The sequence below is a fragment of the Equus caballus genome, chromosome 2 (genome assembly GCF_041296265.1).
Source record: "Equus caballus isolate H_3958 breed thoroughbred chromosome 2, TB-T2T, whole genome shotgun sequence".
NCBI classification, from domain to species: Eukaryota; Metazoa; Chordata; class Mammalia; order Perissodactyla; family Equidae; genus Equus; species Equus caballus.
This window is the reverse complement of record NC_091685.1, coordinates 10,194,693-10,216,952: the sequence shown is the minus strand read 5'-3', so window position 1 is coordinate 10,216,952 and position 22,260 is coordinate 10,194,693. Positions and strand designations below refer to the sequence as shown.

The following is a 22,260-nucleotide window of genomic DNA, read 5'->3' as shown; positions in this document are numbered from 1 at the left end:
TTGCCCAAGATCACACAGGTGTTAAGAGACAGAACCAGGGTTTGAATGCAGAATTGGAACCCAGAGTTGCCTGGCTCTCAGTCTTGTCCTCTTAAACCACCAGCATGCCTGCTGCTTGTGTGGCCTGTGATCCAACTAACCAATGCAATCTTCAGAAAGTGGAGCCTCAATATGGTCACAATGTTACGGAAGTGATCTGACCAGGGAAAAATAGTTCTGGACGATCATCTCTCTTCTTTTACACAAACTGATGCTGACTCAAGACATGCTATAATTTCTGAAAGGCCTGCCACTCGGTGGGCTCACACTGAGCGGGCTGCAGTCAACTAAACTCCCCAGCACTCTGACACGGGAACTGCTGGAAAGTCAAGTCTTGACTGTTCTTCTTTATCTTGATGACAGACTCCCTGACAGCAAAGTGAGGGTTACACCACATTTGGGTTGGCTGGTTGGTTCTGGAGAGAGCGAGAGACCTCAAGGGAAAGGTGCCAAGAAAGCTCAGAGGAACAGAAGAGCTGCATAAACCACTTTATTTGTGCTCCTCTGGGCAATGAGAACCCAGGAGAGAAACTGTATACACAACGCAAAATTTGTAGCCAACTAACATATGGTTCTTTGTTATCATTTCTGATAACCAATAAGCAAAGGCAAAATAAGCTTTGCTCTCCATTTTTGCAGCACACTTTGAAAATCTTCAACCCAGAGCAAAAGAATGCTTACTGGAACTACTTGTGCTAACAGCCCTCTCTCCTTGTGCCTGCCTTCCTCTCCCTATCTCCTAATCCTCATTTCTGGGAGGTCATTTCAATTAGCAGGCTGTCATGGTGACTCAGCCTGCCGCTTCACAGGCGGGAAGGGAGCGGTCTCCCCCGGACCCATTCATCATACGAACGCACTTCACTCTTTAGAAAAATGCACAACGTTCAGCTCCCTCACTTTGGGAATTGCTGCTGCTGTTGCTTTATTTTATCATCCCTGCCTGCCTTGAGGGGCCTCCTTTTGTCGTTTTCATCTTCTTACCTGGCAGTCAGCCTGCCCTGGTTATAGATTATCCGTGCCCACCAATTCAGTGGCCAGGCTTGATCCCTGACACCGGGCTCTGGAGATCTTAACCATGAGGGACCTTTTGGAATGAGTAACCAATACACTTTGTCTTTGGAGCTACTGTTTCAATTCAGCTACCCAGGTCATCGGGAAATAGCTCTCAGAACAGTTTTCTGAAGTTGCATGCTGGGGTTTGAGGGCGGCAGGAAGCGTGCAGCTCATAGATAGAGTGTATGTCTGAGACCACTTTGATTTCAAAAATTCTGTCCCATTGTTCCCAACAGTACATTTGTCTTTGGGTTTTATGTGTTGTTGCTGTTGTCTGGGATCAGCAAATATAGAGAGTGCATTTCTAAAACTGTAAACAACCATGGCCTATTCTAAAAGGTAACCATCCGTAGTAACTATACAACTTTAAAAGGTAAAGGGGCTTTGAAAGCACTGACCTGAGATGTGTCAAACCTCTCAAAAGGGATGTGTAGGGTTTCTTCTTTCTGTGAGCATCTCTGTGTTGTGGAAAATAGCATCTGTACTCGCCTGGTCTGAATCTCCTATTTCGTTCCTGAGTCTTAAGCTGAAGGCTCACAATTGATTTTCCGTTGGTAAAAGGGAAAATCAATGATGAATTTCTCATTTTTTTCCTTCCCCTTCACTAGCTTATTCGTTATCCCACAACCCTTGGAAACTAGGGAAGGGTGATTAATTTCATGCCCCAGCAGAAAATGCACACTCCTGCCTCCACAAGACCTGACTAGACTCCGTGCCCCTAAAAAGAGTTTGAAGGGTCTCTGTGGTTCACTGAGCTCTTCTTGTCCCCTTTGCCGTTGGGGTAGTTGCTGGCCGAGCCCCGCAGGAGTGGGTACTTGTAGGGAGGGGGTTTTTCTTTCCTGCAAAGGGGAGATAACAGAAAGAGAGAAGAAAGGCAGCACATATACACACTGTATTGAAATCATTTGTGTGCATGTCTATCTCCCCCACTGGACTTCGACCTCCTAGGAACAGAGGCCTGGTCTTCCCCTTCTCTGTTTTGGGAACCCAGCCCAGGGCCTGGTTCAAAGCAGGTACCATGGCTCAATGAATAGTCATTCATAGTTAGATGGATGGAGGGATACATTGTATCATTCTGGTTCTGGAGAAAACCTAACTGTCCTACAGTGACAACTCTCCCACCTTTCCACCTTGATTCTCATTCAACCCATTTCACGATGGGATGGAGGTGGATGCATAGAAGAGGTATAATTTAGGAGGGCCTGGGGCCTCATTCCCTTCATAACCATCATGGGATCCAGAGTCCCCTTTATATCCCTCAGGATAGCTGAATTATCCATTTCATGATGGGTCTGTCTCCCCTACAAGTTGGGCTCTCAGAAGGCAGAGATGTGTCTGGTTCATCTCTGTGTCCCAGCACCCAGCACCCAATGCAACACTCTTAAACTTCTCTTCAGTAATTGTCCACTGCTTGTTGTGCTCACACACTAGACTACGAACTCCTTGTGGGCAGGGACCACATTTTATCCATTTTCGCAGTTCCTCTCGTACAGGGCCTCGTTTGTTATGTTGCTGACTGATACAGCGATGTGCCATTCATTCGTGCATTGGACTAAGATTCATTTGCAGTGGAAAGAGTGGGCTGTAGAGCCAGAGAGAGCTCCACTGAATGCCAGGTCAGCTACGTACGAGATGCGACCTTGGGCAAGTTATTTAACTTCTCTGAGCTTCATTTGTGAAACAAGGGTAAAATATTCCAGTCTTGCAGGAGTGTTGTGAGGTTAAGTGAGATAACATGAGTAAATGCACCTCGTGTCTTCCCTCGCCTACTGTAACTTGCAAAGGCCTGGTGCTAGGTGCCAGGTGCAGTCCAATGGACTCTGGAGGTGACGAAGATGAGTCAGCACTGGTGCTGTCCTCAGGCTGCTGACAGCTTAGTAGAGGAGGGAGTTGAACAAAATAACTACACAAAATAATAAAGAACGACAATGCACGGCAGAAAGCGGCAAATGCCATAAATTTGGGTCTCTGTTGGGCTGTTTGAATTAGGATTGAAGAAGTGACTCTTGAATTGACGAAGGGTCACTTCTCGTAGGCCATCGTGCTCTGACCTCGGAGTACCCATTTTCCTTCATGTTGATGAGTCATGAATAAGGAAGAGATGGAATAAGGAAGAAGTGGCAGCACACAAAAGGGACACCTTCCCTGACATCTCTACCCCGCCAGGCGGCCTCGCTGCCCGAAAGGCCCTCACTCACTGAGGGGCTTGGAGTGCTGCTTATAGGCAAAATGATCTCGAAGAAGTCCCCTGCCTTCTCTGAGCCTCCATTTCTTCATTTCTAAAATAGGGAGAAGAGCCATGTCCTTCCTGCTCGAAGGATCTGGTAAATGGGGGTTGAGGAAGAGCTCTGCAGATTACAAGGTGCCATTTACATGTCATTGATGAGTGTGGTTCTTAACACCCAAAGGGAGCATGGGAAATAAGACGGGTATGTTGTTATGGGAGTAGAGGGAGGTGTGCAAGCTCAGGTAAGGCCACAGGTGGGTCAGCCCTAAGCAGACGGCAGCACGGGGAGGAGATGCGCAGGGCCAGGGAGGGGTGTGACTGCGCAGGTGGCCGGTGGCATAGAAGGCAAAGAGCCTCTGTCCTAAAGATGGGCCCCGAGGGAGCGAGGCACTGGAGGGCGCACCTACCCCGGCTCCGCCCTCCTTGACCTTTCCAGACTTGCCTCCTTTGGGAAGCCGACTTCCCAGAAAACAAGGCTCTCCCTTCTGGAGGCTCCCGCAGCACTTTGTGCTTCACCCCTCAGCACACCACTTTCTAAGTACTTCTTTGCCCATCTGTTCCTCTCAGGAGACTACGAGTCTCATGCACTTGATTTTTCTCTGTAATTCCTGAGTGAAGCACCTGCAGGAGGCGCCTGAGCAGTGTTTGAGGAGCAGAAATGAACTTTTAGTCTCATCTTTACCATCTGGATTGCTCTACACATCCCTGCCTTGTCATTGCCTTGGAACGCGTCTTTTTAGGTCCTGCTTCCTGTCTTCCGCATCCTATCCCCAACATGGAACACCCTCTGTCCCCTTTCTATTTCATCTGTTTGAATTCCACGTGTCCTTTAAAACCAAGGTCAACCCCGCTTCCTCCCTGAAGCCTTCCTGGGGTACTCCTGCTGGCCTCTGGATGCTTGCCAGATGGTGTGGAAGCGCAATTTCTGGTTGAGCGTCACGTTTCTTTTCTACAACATGAGGGGTTGAAGTAGATGATTCTTAGGAGCTCCTTCAGTTCTACCATTTTATAATTCATACACTCAGAGTTTATTTAGGACAATCCATGCTAAGCCCTGCACAGGGCATGAAGGATACGGGAGTGACTAAGTTAGTTCCTCAAGGAGCAACCTGTCCAGTGCAGAAGCCAGAGAGGCAAAGATGCCCTGACAATACACCCCAGGACGGACCACGCTACAGGTGTGTGCAAACGCAGTTAGGAACCCAGCAGAGAGGAAGTAGCCCTATCTCAGGTGGAGAACAGGTGCAGTGAAACAGAGGTGCGACCTGTGGGCTGGGCTTGGAAAGATAAATAAGAGCTCACATCTGGAGTCAAAAAAGGAGAACATTCCAGGAAGAGGGAAAAGGACAGACAAAGACATGGAGGCATGAAGAGAGCTGACTTGTTCAGCTGAAGCATGGGGAGTGAAGTGGCCAATAACAGGCGGGGTGGAGAGGGTGCTCACAAGGGGCAGGGGTGTGCTAAGAGGCTGTAAATGAAATTTTAAATGGAGGCCAGGGCTTTGACTAGCAAGAAGAGGAATTAGCGCATTATCGTGATGGTAATGGGGAGCCATAGAAGGTTTTTGAGAGAGGGTGTAATCTGATTCATAGTTGAGCACTTATTATACACTATTTGGTATTGCTTGTTATCTTTGCTTGTGTACATGCTTTTCTCCTCCATAAATTTGGGCTTCTGATGGGCAGGGGCTATCTATGTTCCTCCAGCACTCAGTGCAGGGCCTGGCACATGGTGGGCTACAGTGTGTTGAGTAGCTGATGAGCACCCCCTTACACACACACATCATAACCCCACCATGGAGCCGGTCCTCCCAGCCTGTCACTGAACTTGAGCCTACCTCACAATCAGAGCCAGCCCACCCTCCACACTCAGGCTCTGTCTCCTCACAGAGCCTCGGCCGGCCCCTTCATTTTTCCTGTCTAATTTTTCTCCACACTGATGTGCACAGAGCTTTAGCCCTGTGGCTGTGTCACCGTGGTCCAGATAAGCGTGGGGCCTCAGCTCCGGCCATCAATGCCATCTCCCTAGCCTCTGCTCTCAGGCCCCCTGCAGCCCTCCCTGGGGACCCTCTCTGAAGGGTGGCCTGGAACCCAGGGATGCGACAGGCTCTTGCCAGCACATGGGTAGCAACCGACATCTTATAATAATCCCAGAGATGAGAGAAAACAAAGATTAATTTTGAGTCAAAACATGTAATTTTCCTCTAAAACCAGAACCGCTCTTTCAGTTATGCTATTTGATGCTTGGGTGGGAAATAATACAAAAAAGGGAAGTATTCAAACCCCAAACCAGAGCCTCGTGGCCTGTTGGGAATTCATTTTCCAAGAGCTGCTGACCAACTGAGAGCCAAGCAGTATCGTAGTTTGTGCAGGTGGAGAGGGGTTTATTTTGTTTTTCTTAACTTAAGAGTGGGTACGTTTACCTCAAGTCCTCAAGGCTGGGAACTCCGAAGAGTGAGCTCTCCAGCACTTGTCTGAAGAGAGCCCCAAAGCTCAGAGCAATGAGGCCCGTGAGGAGTGGCAGTCAGAGCCCTGAGAACCCCCTGCACCTTTAGACCCCATTTCGGGTCCCTGCCTCCCCCCATCTCGAAGAACTCTTCCCTGACTGGTGCTGAGAACCCCAGGCTGGGGACGTGGGGCCTGGGTGCTTGTCCTGCCTCTGACCAGCCTTGTTGGCTCCTGGGCCTCCACTTCCTCATCTGTGCCGTGAGGAGGGCCCTGGATGACGGCGGAAGGCTCCCGCGCGTCTGCACCATTTCATCAGTCTACGACAGTGCACCAGGCAAGAAAGAAGTGGTAAAGGATCAAGATAATTCTATTCAGGGTGACAGAGGACCTGAAAGAGACAATCCCCAAATTAACCTGAAACGAGATTCTAAGAATTCTTTTGAGTTTTATAAAGCTTTACATTTTTAAGAACTTTAACCAATCAAGAATGACTTCTAATAATGACCTGAGAGCACTTTCGTCCAGGGGTGAGCTCCTCAAAGGCAGGGTCATGCCGCGATAGCTCCTCCTTCCCCCAGGGGCCTGGCATAAAGTGCTGTTTTTCCTAAGTGAATGAACAAATGTATAGATGCCTGCTTGCTCAGCACAGTCTAGGCTGCTCTGTGGGAGCCCAGAGAGGAAACAGATGGGATCCCCCTGATGGAGCTGCCAATCCACCAGGATGAGGGGGCACAATGACCCCAGAGGGCTGGTGAACAATCTGAGACAGGACATGAGTCAGATACATTGTCTAAATGTAGGCTCTACGTGGAGTCTCAGAGACGTGGGATTCACAGCATGGTGGGACTAGGGGGAACATGGTGGGATGTGGGCCCTGAGAGACCATCCAGCCCAACCAGAGAAGTCCAGGGACTTGTCGGAGACACGATGAGCTGGTCGGATGAGCTGGACACGATGGCACAGCAACCCAGAAGCCAGAAACATTTATTGAGCACCTACTGGCTGCCAGGCACTGTACTGAGCTCGCCTCTAATCTTTAACCATTTTTAGAGGTTGTTGTTATGATCCCCACTTTAAAGGTAGGTAAAGAAGGTTTCAAGAGGCCAAGAAATTTGCCTAAGATCCCACAGCTAGCACGAGCCTGCGACAGACTTTGAACCCACACTGATGGTGGGAAAGGCTGCCCTCTAGAGGAGGAGCTGGGTTGGATCTCAGTCTAGCTTAGGAATCATAAAAGCCTAGGATCAAATCCTGCCTCTGCCAAAATCTTTTGACCTCAGGCAATTCTCTTCACTTTTCTGAGCCTCTTTTTCCTCATTTGAAACATGGGGAATATAATATCTATGAGGAATAGATAAGACTATGTACAAAAAGGACTTTGCTCAGAAAATGACAATGATTGACATTGCTTTTGTTAATAACAGGGTAGGGAGGAAGGGGCATCCGTGCAAAGGCCCTGAGGGAGAAAAACACACGGGCAAGGTCACCCTCAAGGTCACTGGGAAGACTGGTCTGGCAGGAGCAGTAAGTTGGACCTTGTCATGTCCTTCAAGGAGGCTGGACCACTAGGGGAGTAGGACATGAGGCTAAGAGGTAGGGCAGGGCCAGCACCTTCCAAATGCTATTGGATGTCACTGCCTGAATGCTTGCTGGGCTCGCCGCCAGCAGGCTTGGGAGCACCCAGTGCTTTGGGCTCTGGCCCAGCCCTCAGGAAGGGTCCTCATCTCCTGACCTCTCTCCTCATGGCCCAAGAAGTTGGCCCAACAGAGGACCTGAAGTGAAACTTCTCAGGGGTGTGTCCTCCTCATTCCTGATACTCCGAGTCTTGAGAGAGGGGGATGTCGTGTACTAAGGGGACATACGTATGCCTGGCACTGGGCAGGGGGCTTTCACAAACCTCTCATAATAATCTTCTAAGTGAGCTCCCTTGCCCCATTTTACAGATGAGGAAATAGAAGGATGAGAAACCTACACGCCTAGATGACAGAGGAATCCTAGAGGATGAGCTCTCAGATGCAGTGGCCTCTGGAAGCAGCCAGACTAACCTAGAACAATGATTGGAATCAGCTCCCGGGCAGCTCCCATCCCTATGGATCCCCATGTCAGACCCAGACACGTGGCCACCGCCTCGCTGTCTGACCTCATAACGATACTTTCTGCTCAGGAAATAGGCTGTTGAGCTCTGTTGCCCCACACGCTCTCTGTGGCAGGGCCGGGATTATTTTTCCTGTGCCACAGATGGGAAACTGAGGCCAGAGGGAGGCTAAGGGACGTTGTCCCTGAGCACAAAGCCAGTTAAGCAGGACTCAAGCCCCTGCGGCCCTGCTCGGCCACTTACCGCAGCCTCGGCATGGGAATTGCCACTTTCTCCACCATGGGGTTCAGCCGATAATAATCCAAAAACGTTCTCGCCACGTTCCGCCCCAGCTTCATATCTGCAAGCGTGTGCGTTAAGGAGCAACTTGGAAAAGAGACTGAGACAGAGTGAAAAGAGGACTGGTAATAAAAATGATCGCAGTAATGAAAACAGTGAAACAACTCACCGCTCTAAGCTTTTTGTAGGTACTGTCTTTTCCGATTTTCACAAAATCTTACATGCTAGATACTATTATTTTCCTCATTTTACAGATGAGGAAACTGAGGTGCAGGGAAGTTAAATAATTTGCCCAAGGTCACAGAACTGGGAAAGAGAGGAGCCAGGATGTGGGTGTAGGAAGTCGTCCCCTAAAGCCTGTGTCACAGCTTTCAGAATATACCACATCCCTTTGGGAATCCCTGGGCTCCCGTGGTCTGGCTACAGGTGGTTCAGGGTGGAGGCAGATAAGCGAGACCCAAGGGAGAGAGATCCTTTGTTATATATAGACCAGGGCCTGCTTGACCCTCAGGGACCATCACCTACTTTGGTAACCTTGGGGACAATGGTAAAACCTTCTCACCCTAAACAGAGTCCCCATTCCACCTTGAAATTTACCAATAATGAATCCTTAGGGTAAGGATTCATGACCTGCTAAAGTACAAACTCCCCAGGGAAGGGGAATGGGACAATTCCATATTGCCCATTAACACTTTAGTATGAATTAGTACAACAATCATCTGTTCAACAACACAGAGTACCTGCTCTGTATATCATATCTCACATCTCTGGGCCGTCACATGAGCTATTTCATTTACCTGAAGTGCTTCCTCCCTTTCCCCTGGCTCATTGTTCCCCATCACTTCTCCAATCAGGTGACATCTCTTTAGTAAAGCCTTCCATGATACTCCTCTCCCCAGGCCTATGATTGCTGCCCTCGCCCCATTCTCCCATGGCTTCTGAACTGAATTCCTTCAAAGCACTTATCTCTTATCTTGTATTCCTCAACTCTGAACAGCCAAACTGTCACCAACTCTTATCCATGGGACCTCCTATCTCTTGAGTTTGTCCACTTCTCTCCAGTCCCCTGCTGTCCTCCTGGAAAAGGCCAGCACCGTCTTTCCCCTGGATCACCATCAGCCGGCCTGATGGCCTCCCTGCCCCAGGAGCCCTGCCTCTGCTCCGTCTTCTACAGCATAGCCAGGCGGTTGCTCTAAAACGTAGATCTGACCACGTGCACATCTGACCATGTCACCCAAATGAGTAAAAACCCTCCAGGGGCGCCCAGTTGCCTTTAAAGTTCACATTTGGAACCTGACTCACAAGGTCCTTCACACTTGGTCCCTGATTATTTTCCCGGCTTTGTACTTGCTGCCTCCTGCCTTCTACCCGCTGGCCCTTCACACTCCAGGATGCTGACTGCTGCTTCCAGGGCTTTCCCACACCAGCCCATCTTCCTGGACCACTCTCCCTCCTTCCACCTGCCTTACAGTGCCGATGCCCCCTCAGCCTCCAGACAACTCGGTTTAGTTGTCACTTCGCTGAGTAAGTCTCGGCCACCACGCCATCCAGGGTTACGGAGCTGGACTAGTGTCTGTGGATCAGTCAAGTGAGGTCTTGCCACCTTCTTCAAGAAGTCCCCAGGCTGGGGTTGGACCTGGCTCAGGACGTGAAAGCCAGCATTTGTGGGGCACCCTCCACGCACCCGGCACGTCACTGGTCACTGGTGCTCTGCTTCGTGGCGCATTCTAAACAACCCAGGAGGAAGGCAGGTTCCCCGCTTGTGCTCTGAGAGGTCAAGGAACTTGTCCAAGGCCACATAACTGGCAACGGCAGAGTCAGCCTGTCTGACTCCAGAACCGTGCTCTTCCCCAGCCAGGGCTGGTTCCCAGCTTGAAGGCACCTCTTCTGTACAGCGCTGAGTCATCCTAGGCCAGCCCCGGTGGGAGATGGAAAAACACCAGACGAGTTGTTTATGACCGTGAGACGCGCCACAGGCTCGCCGGGCTCAGGTCTGCCACCTGCCTTCTTCCTCCGGGCGTGACCGACCTTCTCTGTGCCCTTCCTTAAAGAGTTCACAAGCTAGCACCGGGCACGGCATGTCTGACAGCAAACCCTGGAGGCAGTCTTGCTGGATGCTGTAACCCATCCTGGCTCTGTGGGCTTGGGGAGCCCAAACCATAGTGTGTGCCCACAGTAAGAGCTGTGGGGCCGGAGGAAAGGAGAGGTCCCTGCTGCCTGGGAAGAAAAGTGGCAGTGGAAGTTTGGGGTCAGACGCATCTAGTCCAGTTGCCGCCTCCACCACATGCTGTGTACGATGGACTCTATTTTCCAATGGTGTCAGCAACAATCTCTCTCATCTCACATGTTATTCTGTGACATGACCTTGACACTCCTTCCATTGAAAAGTGTGGCCTGTGTCCCCTCCCTTTGAATCTGGGTGGGCTTGTGACTCACTTGTAACCAAAAGAATGGCAGAAGCGGCAGCAGTGACACCGTGGGGCTTCTGAGGCGGGGTCAGACAGTGATGCAACTTGCACCTTGCTTGCTGGAATGTTCCACATGGAGTCCGGAACCTGCATGCAAGCAGCCTGACGACCCTGAGTCCCAGGCTGTGAGGAAGCCCAAACCAGCCCAGGAGGGGCTGCAGGGAGAAGCCCTGAGCTCCGTGACGAGACTACCAAAGAGATTCCTGGCAAGCCCATAGCTCCTCCAGTGCTCCATCCGCTCTGCCAGCTCCAGCCACTGTCTGACGCTGCAACCTCGAAGGCTGCCAGCTAGATGCACCCCGCTGAGCCTGTCCCAAATTTCTGCCCCCTGGGAAACACGAGAGAATAACCATTGTTTTAAACACTAAGTTTGGGGGAGATGTGTTATGCAGCAGAAAAGAACTAGAACACCCGTGGGGCTTTGCATAAGCCAGCCCATCTCCCTGAGCCTCAGTTTCCTCACCTGTAAAACGTAAATAATAACGCCTGCTTCATGAGGAAGTGCGTGACCCACATATGCTGCGGACTGAAGAAGTGAATGTGCGGGGGAGAGGGAGGCCTGAACCCGCCCTCCCCAGCCTGCAGCCCGGGGCAGACTTGGAGCAACCCCAGGAGGTCTCCTTGCTGTCAGTCCTCTTGAGCTCTGAAGGCAAAGAAGTCAGGCTGTTCCACTTAAAGGCCCACTGTGCGGTGTTGATCATTTGAGACAAACTCCGTTTAAAAGACGAGGTTTTAAGGGGGGGGGGGGTTGGCGGGGACAACCCTCTCTCCCTCTCCCCCTCCGACCATATTCCATGTTCCTCAAACCCTGTGAGCCTCACTCCTGATTATTTACTGCAGTGGCCCTGCCTGAGTCGAGACATGGGACGCGGGTGAGAGGAGGGGAGAGATAGATTGAACATTTTCAATTAAAACAAGCTGTCTTTGAACAAAGATTTAAGATCCAGGCCAGGAGAAGGCAATAACTCTCTCGGCTGGAACCCTTTCCAACATATTGCAGAATTAGGAGAGGAAAAAAAGTTGGAGCGAAAGCTCCCGGTTCTTCACAGCCAACAGAAACCCCAGACTGGCCTGTAAGTTGGAACGACTCCTCCTCAGGCTCTTAGGCAGCTAGCTGGCCTGCTTCTCGCAGACGGCAGAAGCGAGGGCAAGTGGGGTCAGGACCCTGAATTGGCGAAGCAAGAGGGTTTGGCTGGGGTTTTCTGAAGCCAGCCTGACTCGGTGACTTCTGCCCAGGGCTGTTTTGAACGAGAGCGTGGCTGTCAGCAGCTCCAGGCTCCTACATCCTGAGACCGTCAATGGGCGATGAGCGTTTGGACATTCACTGCTCACTCATTCATTCATTCAAACATGCTGGGCTTCTCCTGTGTGTATACTGCTACGAAGAGAGACAGGGATTGGGGTTAGAGAAAGAAGAGTTAGACAAATACAGTTTACAGCGTAGAGGAGGAGACTAACATGTCCCAATTAACCACATTGCCAAGCAGGCCGGTGCACTGTCACCTTCACAGAAGCCACTATTATTTTTTTAGAGCTCACCCCATGCACCGTGCAGTGTGGTTACTATGGCCATCGGCACCACAACCCTGTGGGGTCAGAGCACTAGTCAATACAGATTTTACAGAAGAGGAAATTGGGAAAAGGAGAGTTTGCACAATTAACCCCGAGGCTCACAGCTTGGAAGTGACAGAGTGAGCATAGAGCCTGAACGCCTTTTTACACCGTGCCTGTGTCTTCTCCTCTCTTGAGTGCGGTCATAAATTCACACGCTAAGTTCTGTGGACGTGTAGAAGGAGATGGAATTCTGAAGGGAGGAACTGTGAAAGGCTCATGAGAGTGGGCATGTGACAAAGATTTGAAGGACAAAGACGACTCTGAAAAGGGGGAGGAAGAGAGACGAGCATCAGCAGAAGCACAGAGTGCAGCCAGCACGCGACCACGAGTCGGAAATGAGACAGAGAAGGGCCCCGGGGCCCTGGGAGCTGGAGCACAGAGCGAAAGCGGAGGCCGCAGTAGCTGCTGGAAACAGACCAGCGAAGGCTTCGAATGCCAATCTCAGGAATTTAGACCTGTATTCTGCAGGCAGTAAAAACCAGTGAAGATCTGTGGTCGGGTCTATCATTCACTCACTCCATGTGTATTTATTGATCATATACTATGTTCAGGCTGTCTGGAAAGCTCAGGTTGTACTGTGGTGAAAAACAAACAAACAAAACAAAAAAATAGCCAAGGCTAATGGTTCCTAAGTCTAGAAGCAGAGACTTAACAAAGTAATAGAAAAAAATCCCAAAATAAGTACATAATTGTGCTCGTAATGGTACTCTGAAGAAAATGCCTAGGGCCTGGACCTGAGGGCTGTGGGGTGCTGCTTTGGATGGGGGTGTGGGCAGGCCCCTCCGAGGGGCGAACGTGTGAACTGAGAGTGGAACGGCAGCATCTCTGAAAAAGGAAGGGCAGGTCCTTGGGTGGGACAGAGGGACTGAAGGAGGGCTGGCGTGGAGAGACAGGCAGGGCTGGGTCACAGGGAGCCTTATTCGGGGCCACCTGAGGAGACTGGATTTTCTGAGAGAGTGGGAAGCTATGAGGAATTGCAAGCAGGAAAATGGGATGGTCTGATTTATATTTTTAAAAGGTCCGTACTGTGCTAAAAACAGGACAGCAAGAGTGGAAGCAGGTGGACCAGCCAGGAGACCATTGCAGTGGTCCGGGAGAAAGATGAGGGGGCCTGGACTAGGACAGAAACAGCAGAGATGGGAAGACGTGTTTGGAGGGAAGAACTGGCAGGACCTGCTGACACGCTGGCCGTGGGGCCTGAGGAGGGAAGGAATGAAGGATGACTCCTGTGTATTTTGCTTTAGCAGCTGGGTGGATCGGGTGCCGTGAGCTGGAGTGCAGAGGACCGCGGGTGGGGTGCCTGGGGGAGGACAGGGTCAGGGGAGAGATCAGAAGTTCAGTCTGAGCTTGAGGTGACCATGAGACATTAAGCGTCCAGGTCCTGAATCAGAAACAGGAAAAAATCAGACAATGGAAATGGTTTGGCTCCTAAGGTGGTCATTTTCCGCACGGATTAGTTTCCCATCTTGACTTTGCCAGAAGGTGAGCCCCGGCAGCTCTGTAAGGGCAGGGATTTTGTCTGTTTTTCTTCCACTGTGTCACCAGTGCCTAGATCAGTGCCTGGTGTACAGAGTAAGTTCTCAGTGAAAACGTGTTCACGCCACGAATCCTTGCCGGTGGTCTGGCCCTATGCTCCATTCCGCTCAGCTCTCCGCCTCCGGCTCCCTGATCTCAAAGAACGTCCCTTCTCAGGTGTCCCAAGCTCTTCAGATGAGTGGCAGTGACAGCAGAGCCCTCTGTTCTCCTGTCACAGGACCTCAGATCTGGCCTACTGAAGGAGAACACAGTGGGAATCAAGACACCAACCTGGTTTCAATCAGTAAGTTGCCACGTGACCTTGGCCCTTCTCCTTCTCTAGGCCTAACCTCTCTGGGGGTAAAGTGTATAGTCTCTCAAGTTCTTTCCAGTGTTAACATGGTATGTTCAAGCAAGGGCCTTGATACAGAGCCTTTTGAAAAATCCCATCCCCATTCTATCATTCAACAAATATTTATCGAGAACCTACTATGTGCCAAGTTATTTCAGGCACATGAGATACACAGTGAACAAAACCGACCAAGATCCCTGCCTGCATGGAGCTTACATCATTGCTATGGGAGAAAAACTATCAATTGAGCACATTCATAAATTATTGAGAATGCCAGAAAATGCTAAATGCTATGATGTAAAGACACAGAGCAGAGTAAGGGGAGCGCTGGGGGGCAGGAGCAGATCGCAACCTTAGGCCGAGTGGTCAGAGGGCCTCACTGGAAAGGCGGGCCTTCAGTGGGCTTGGAGGAGGTGAAGGAGCGAAGGAGCTGGCCAGCACCAAGGGTGAGTTGATCCTCCTCATCTGAAACATGAGCCCTGACCAGACATTTCATAATTGGGCTCTTGCTAAGTCCAGCCCGATCCCACTACTGAGGAGAACAGTCAAGCTCAGGGACAAGTGCTCCCTGGTAGCAGTCAGGAGCACCTGCTTCTTGGTATATGGCAGTTTCCTGATTGAAAGTGCTCCCCACCTCCCAGAGCAGTCCCCGAGGGGATGCATCTCGCAAACATCCTCCTGCCTGGCCTGTGGCCTCCCTTCCCGGTCCTGCTTCTTCCCTCATGGTCCCTCATCTCTGGAGCCATTTCCCCACTGCCACTCCCTGCAGCTCTTCCAGAACCTCCAGTGAGCTCACCTGGCCTGGCCAGTCCCTCAGGTCCCCCGAGGTCTGGCCCCACCCATCAGATACCGTATTTCCCTTCCTTTCTTCCCACACTTGTGTGCTGTGGGCAGGTCTCATTTCTCTCTCCACTTTGCAGATTAGAAGCCAAAGGAACTTGTCCAATGGGGAACATCAAGTATTGGCACAAAGAGGATTAAAACCCATTAATTCGTTCATTCACTCACTCATTCATTCATTTACTCATATATCTATAAAGTGCCTTCTAATGCCAGACACTGTTGTAGGAGCTCGGATACAATAGAGAGAAAAACAGATACAATCTCTGCCCTCATGAAGGTCTTTCCTCGCCATCATCCTGCCTCCAAATAAGAAAATTTAACTCCTACCTGCTCCCTGTTTGGAAGCCCCCACCGAAAATTCTTTCTCTGCTCACATTCATACCCCTGTGGGCAACAGATGATCATCATTAAAGGGGAAAGATTAATTCTGCAGAGGAGTAGACCAAGGCAAAGTGATTTCTCTTCGGTGAGGCTGACAGCACTGCTGCAAGATGAAGAGGCACCTGTCTAGGAGCCTCCAGGTAAAGCCGGAAGAATAACGAGACGGTGCAATCTCCTTTGTGTCTGCCTCACCCCCCTCCTCCCCCGGGGTTGGACAGGTGCATGGACTGAACGGATGAATCCGCCTCTGAAGTGCAGTGTGGAGGCTGCTGATGGAATCGCAGAGTCCCGTGCAATCTCAGACAGGTCCTGAGGCATCCTCGAGGTAAGGGAGTCTGTGAAGGAGAGAGACACGGAGACACAGCAGCAGGAAGAGACAAAGAGAGACGGGCAGACGCAGAGACCAAAAGCGAAAGAGATGCAAACAGACAGGAAGAGACAAAGAGAAACCGATCAGGACGGAGCAGAAAGAAGGAGACAACGATCATCAGAGGGGCTGGGAGACTCAAACCCCAAAACTAGAGAGAAACGGAGCGAGGGCAAAGAGACAGAAAAATAGCAAGTGAATGACAAAGGGAGAGAATCAAAGAGACAGAGAGACAAATGTAGACAACAAGGAGAGAGAGAGAGAGAGAGAGAAGGAGAGGAAGAGAGAAAGGCAGAAGGTGAGACAGAAAGAGAGGAAAGAAAAAAAAAGCAAAGAAACACAGGCAGAGGAGAGAGAGTAAATGAGATGCAACAAGATTTAAACAGAGACAGAAAAAGCTAGAGAAGCAGAGAAGGACAGGGGGAAGGAAGGGAGAGACAGACAGTGGCAAGAAGGGATGCCTCTTTGATATGTGTAGGTGCTTTCAGAAAGACTCCCTTTAAGGAGGAGGCTAGAGAGAGCGCAGGCGGAGAAATGGTGGGGAGGGTGTCCAAGCATTCAAGGATGACTTAGAGTTGGGAATAACTGTGAGGCTCCATATTCGTTCCTACTGCCACTGTAGCAAATTAGCACAAACTCGGTGGCTTAAAACAACAGGGATTTACTCTCCCATAGTTCTGGAGGCCAGAGTCTGGAATCAGTTCCACTGGGCCAAAATTGCAATGTTAACAGGGCTGCGCCCCCTCTGGAGCCTCTCTAGAGGAGAAACCGTTTCTGGCCTCTTCCAGGTTCTGGGGGCTGCTGGCACTCCTTGGCTTGTAACCACATCCCTCCAATCTCTGCCTCTGTGGTCACATGGCCTCCTCCTGCCCTGTATGTGTCAAATCTCCCTGGCCTTCCTCTTATACAGATACATGTGTTTGCATTAAGGGCCCATCCTGATAATCCGGGACAACCTCTCGCCTCAAGAGCCTTAACAATAACATCTGCAAAGACCTGGTCTCCACATAAGGTACCATTGATAGGTTCCAGGGATTAGGATCTGGAATGTTCTGGGATGATTATTCAGCGCACTGCATGCTCCCAGAGTCCATCTGCTTGGCCAAGAGCTGAGGATGGAGACGCTGGGGGAGTGTCAGCAGTGGATTCTGGCTTGGTGCTGGACACCTTGCTGGGCGCTCAACCCACACCCCCAGCTGACCCTCAGCATCACTGGGAGATACCTGAATCCTCCCATATGAGCAGCAAGTAGGCTTACCAGGATATGGAGCCAGATATGCTTAACTCCAGGGTCCTTTTTCTCTGCTTTATTTGCTGCCCCTCAAGGGCAGGAAATACCTGGACTGGACCATGTGCTGCTTATTTTCCCTCTTAAACAAAGTGTAAACCTGCCCCCTCCTCTTCTCTCACTACGATTCCTTTCGTTCAGACCCTTATCTCTCACCTGAACTATTGCTTCCACCTCCTAATTGGTCTTCTTGCCTTCAGTTTCTCCCCATTTTCACGGAGAGTGACACTCTCACAATTGCTAATTATAAGTCACTGCCTGACTTACAACCCTACACTGATTCCCTGTCATCTACAGGGTAAGATGGAGACTTAAATCCCCCATTCATGGCCTCCCATAAGCTAGTCTAAGCCTTGGCCTCTGACCCTGTATCCCACTGTACATCTATTTAAAATGTGGGGTTTAGAGTCTGAAAAGCACAGGTTTTAATCTTGGCTCCAACACGTTTAGCTGTGTTTTACTTACCTTCTCTGAGCCTCAGTGTTCTCATCTCTGAAACGGATAGTGCTGTCTACTTCACAGGATTATTGTGTTGATGAGAAATCATATATCCAAAGCACCCAGCACAATACTGGCAGGCAGCAGCTCTTTTTATTATCGTTATTATTTATGAACCTGTCATTTCCAACAAAGCATATGCTCTTCAAGGACAAGGGTATGTCATGTTCAAACTTGTTTCCAGAGCCATTAGCACATGTTAGGCCTATTAACAGAGGCAGGGAGAAAACAAATAAACCAAAAAACAAGAAAAGGGAGGGAGGGAGAAAAAGAGGGACAGAGAGACAGAGGGAGGGAGAGAAGAAGAAATTATTTTTTAAATTCTGTGTTTTCTGGCTGTCCAGGGATAAGACCTTGCAGGTCCCTTCTATGCTGTGTGCCTCAGTTTCCTCTCCTGTAAAAGTGTCTGGAGGTTGAGCTAGATGATGGCTAGTTCTAACTCTCACTCTCTCTGCTCTGCCCTATGAGCAGTGTCTCCCTGAAGCGGGGATATCCTTTCCAGCCAGGCAGGCGAGGGCCAGCCTTCTCAGCCGTGAGAGTTCTACCTACGGCTCTGATGGGCCGTTTGGAAGAGAAATCAGGAAGAGGCTGCCTGGACCAGAACAGATGGAGATCTGACCTCGGGGACAACGTGCCTGATTCTGGATGGGATGACCTTGGGGGATTTTTGCACGTTCAGATCATATTAGCGGTTTGTTGTCATTCATTCATTACTTGGTACTCATTCATTCATTCAACAGACACTTATCAAGCACCTCCTATGTGTTGGGCCATGTAATAGGTATATAGAGTATGTACACACTGGGGATGTAGAGTAAAGAAATCAGGGATGGTCCTGTCCTCAAGCTGCTTATAGTCCAGGTACTATTGATATTTTGAGCTGGATGCTTCTATGCTGTAGGGAGTTGTCCTGTACATTGCAGGATATTTAGCAGCATCCCTGGCCTTTCCCACTAGGTGTCAGCAGAACTCCCCACCCCGTGTGACAACCAAAAATGTCTTCAGACATTGTTAAACATTCCCTGGAGGGGAATTCACCCTTGAGTGAGAACCAGTGTTCTAGAGGATGCACAGAATCTGGTGAAGGGGCAGCAGGTGAAACGGGCGAGGCGGGCGTGGCCAGGAGCTTGAGAGGTGGGCCAGAGCTTGACTGGGAGGGGCCTTCAGCTTTCCCACCGGGAAAAAGTAATCCCTGAATGGATCCTTGGAGACAGAGACGGGGCAAGAAACCTGCTCTCACAGGCCTCATTAACCTCGTAGGATGGCTGTCTAACCCCCTCTCCCCAGCACCGCGGCAGGAAGAGTGGCCTCTCTTCTCCAGCACACCGCGGCCACAGGGATGCCTCTGGCTTCCCTGCTTGCCCTGGACTGCTGGTATTTATACCGCATCTGTCTATCTCAGACCCACTTCTCACTCGAGAGGAAGGTAATCTCTCCCCCAAGCTCCCACACCATGGCTCACTTTGTGGCTCCCTCACTTCCCCTCCTCTTCCACTCCAGGCATCAGCAATTTCCCAGCAGGGCCTTCCTTTCCCCGCTGATGGTTGACCATGGCTCTGGAAATCGGCTCTCAAAATCCGCTGTGCCTGCCCAGCTGGGCCCTGCTCAGCTGTTGGTGGGACTCAGATGTGGCTCGGCCACAGAGGAGGCTCTGCTTATCCGAGAGATGCTCAGAGATACTTTCAGAAGCTTCAACTGATGCACAGTAAAAACAAGACAAAGACCAAAGTAAATATTTGTGCAGCAGCATCTCAGAGCAGGCTGGGAGGGGAGAGAGAAGAGAGACGTAGTCAGCGGAGCAGCTCTGGTGGATCCTGGCGTCTGGCCTCTGCTCCGTGTCTGGGTGGCTGTGAGGCTTGTGTGGCGCAAGTCTCCTGCAGGTGTCAGTTTTCCAATCTGTAAAGCTGGGAGAGGGGTGTCTTGCTGATATGGTGAAACCTTTCAGCTCTGATGCTCTCTAAGCCTCTAGGTCAGGTTCCTGCCTGGGGCCATTAGGACGTTTCTGAACCCTCTGATATTAAAGACAAAATTTTATGTGCATATGTGAATTTTTCTGGGGAGAATATTCATACTTTTCCATAATTTTCAAAGAAATCTGCAGCCTCCACAATGTTAAGAATCTCTTCTCTAGATATGTGGATGGAGATACTTGAGTTTGTCATCACCTTCCAGGTAATATTCCTTCTTCTCATTTCCTGACTCATTTCCTTTTTATATCTTGACTTTCCTGGGATTAATGAGAATCTGGCGTTGCTGGGGAATGAAATCAAGCTAGACTTGGAATGGAAAGAACAATATGGAGAATCTATTCCAAGCGCATCTGCCTTAACTTAGAGACCCTCTAAGAGCCTGGTGACCCCAGCCCACTGAAGGGGTCAAAAGAACAGCTCAGCCAAGATGGTCCCGAGGAGGTGACTGCAGAGCTCAGCTGGGGTCTGGGCCGTTCTGTGTCTGGGGATCAGTCTTCTGGCTGGAAGGAAAGCAAAGTAATAATGGAAACTAGCTCAGAATTGAAGAGGCCCACTCAGGGTTTTGCTGAGGGGCAGCACATGGGGTCCCTGATCTTTAAAAGAGGGCCGCTCCCCTGTTCCTTGTGTCTTCACTCCTGCTTAGGCCAAGTCAGCAGCTCTTACAGGAATTAATGGGACGAGCAACATCCTGAGTCAAGAGACCCATATTTGGGTGGCAGCTTTCACCGAATTGCTCTACGACCTGGGGCAGGTCACCGACCCCCTCCTGGGCTCCAATTTCCCCATTTGTGTGGTGAGGAGGAACTGGGCTTACGTCACAGTGTCACCAAGGGATGGCCATTACTATAGTGAAATTCCAGTTGTCTAAGCTCACTCAGCTAGCAAATGGAGGTTAAGACTTCAACTCAGGTCTGTCCCACTCCATGGCCTATGGTTTTTTTTTAGTATGCTATAATTCTTTATTATTTTAACTTTCTTAAAATAAGCTCTGGGTCAGTTGCTGTGGATTCAGAGATGAGAAATCAGTGCTTGCCCTTGAGCAGGCCTTAGAGGAGCCATGTAAATACAAATTGCAGTCCAGGGCAATGACTCCTGTGGCAGAGGGAAGTGAGTGAAGTGGGGCACAGAGTGTAAGATTTAACATTGGGGGAATCCTGGAAGACTTCTTAGAGGAGGCAACACCTGAGCTGAACTGGGGGAGAGGGATTTTTTTTTGAGGTGAGTCTTCATTAAACAATTTTGTCAACAAACAATTGAGAGTCTACTATATACCAGGTCCTCTTCTAGATGCTGAGATACGACTGTGCATAAAACAACAAAGTCTCCACTCTCATGGAGTTCACATCACAGCAGGGAAGATAGTCAATAAACAAACAAACTCCTGTAGAATAAGGCTGAAATCTTGGAGACTGGAAGGAAACGTAGGTGTTGGCCAGTTAGACAGGGGAACACGGCAGGGAAAGTCACCCTGAGCAAAGGCAGAGGCATGTGCAAGTGTGCTGAGGTGTGGCAATCCCTTCAAAGATTCTAGGACGTTTGGCGTGGCTGGAATATCTCTACAAGTTGAAGGAGGAAGCAAGAGAAATATACAAAGACAGGTCGTGAGTCCTTTGTGTGGTGTAATGAGCATGAACTTTAGGCTGCAGGTAACGAGGACCCATGGCAGGGTTTTCAGGGAGGGAGAGAGAATGTCAGATATGGCTTTAGGCTGATCACTCCTGTGGCCCTGGTGGAGGATGCTTTGGCAGGGACCAGGACTGGAGACAGAGAGGACAGTTCTGCTTCAGGGAGGATGGTGAGGGCCTGAGCTAGGACTTTAGCAGTGGAGTAAGGCGGAATAGTTAGCATTAGAAATATTTGTCAGGTAAAAGTAATGTGACTTGAGGGTTGAATGTGGAGTGCTGGCAGAGGTGGCTGGACTAGGGATGGCAACAAGGATAGCATACCAGGTTCCTGTCTTGGGGACGTGGGTGGTGGTGTCACCATTGATCCTGGATATGAAGTGCACATGTGGCTGCAAGAAGCCAGGGGGCTCTGTGCTCCCTAGAGGGCCTCCGTGGCACTCTTCTTAGTCGTAGTGTTGCCTCATTTTATTCTGTTGCACAGTTGTATCAAGCAACTCCCATGACCCCTACAATGAAACTCCATTGCAGGGGCCGGCCCCGTGGCCAAGTGGTTAAGTTCACACACCCCGCTTCGGCGGCCCAGGGTTTCGCCGGTTCACATCCTGGGTGCAGACATGTCTCTGCTCGTCAGGCCATGCTGAGGCAGCGTCCCACATGCCACAACCAGAAGGACCTACAGCTAGAATATACAACTATGTACTGGGGGGCTTTGGGGAGAAGAAGAAGAAGAAGAAGAAGAAGATTGGCAACAGATGTTAGCTCAGGTACCAATCTTCAAAAAAAAAAGAAACTCCATTGTGATATCTAATTATTGTAATTTCCCTGCATCTAATGCTCTTTTGGGGACATCCCGGTTTCATGTCAGACAAAACTATAAGTGATCCCACTCACAGGATGGGTAAGAAGCTGGGCTTAAACTCCCCGTGAGACTGACAATCTTCACGATAGAATATATTCTCTTTGGGACTTTTCTTTATTTCCATTCTCACTCTCTGATGGGCCAGCTGGCCTGTCTGTCTGCCTGGCTGCCTCTCTCCCTGTGACAGACACTAATCAGGATCTGCTCAGTGTCAGTATATAAAACATGCCTGTGCCACGTCTCACTCAGTCCTGCTCTATTTTAGTAACAACAAGACAACAAGTCATATTATGTCCCATGCTCTCATTTATCCCTTGGGCAACAGGATTTCTTAAACCAG

General features: G+C 50.1%; 1 protein-coding gene across 4 annotated transcripts in view; it reads right to left on the bottom strand.

Annotated features, from left to right (window-relative positions):
• The window catches only part of AGBL4 (AGBL carboxypeptidase 4), a 1,218,758-nt gene that overhangs the window by 9,647 nt on the left and 1,186,851 nt on the right, over window positions 1-22,260 (bottom strand). For 3 of the 4 annotated variants that reach the window (XM_023636827.2, XM_070260014.1, XM_014737468.3), the window contains 2 exons: window positions 8,105-8,201; window positions 514-1,931 (listed from right to left, as the gene is read on the bottom strand). In XM_023636827.2, coding sequence (XP_023492595.1) covers window positions 1,811-1,931; window positions 8,105-8,201 — 218 coding nt within the window. In that variant the 3' untranslated portion in view covers window positions 514-1,810. Of the gene's footprint in view, window positions 1-513; window positions 1,932-8,104; window positions 8,202-22,260 lie in introns of those variants that run through there. The other variant, XM_023636828.2, reaches the window with a different exon arrangement.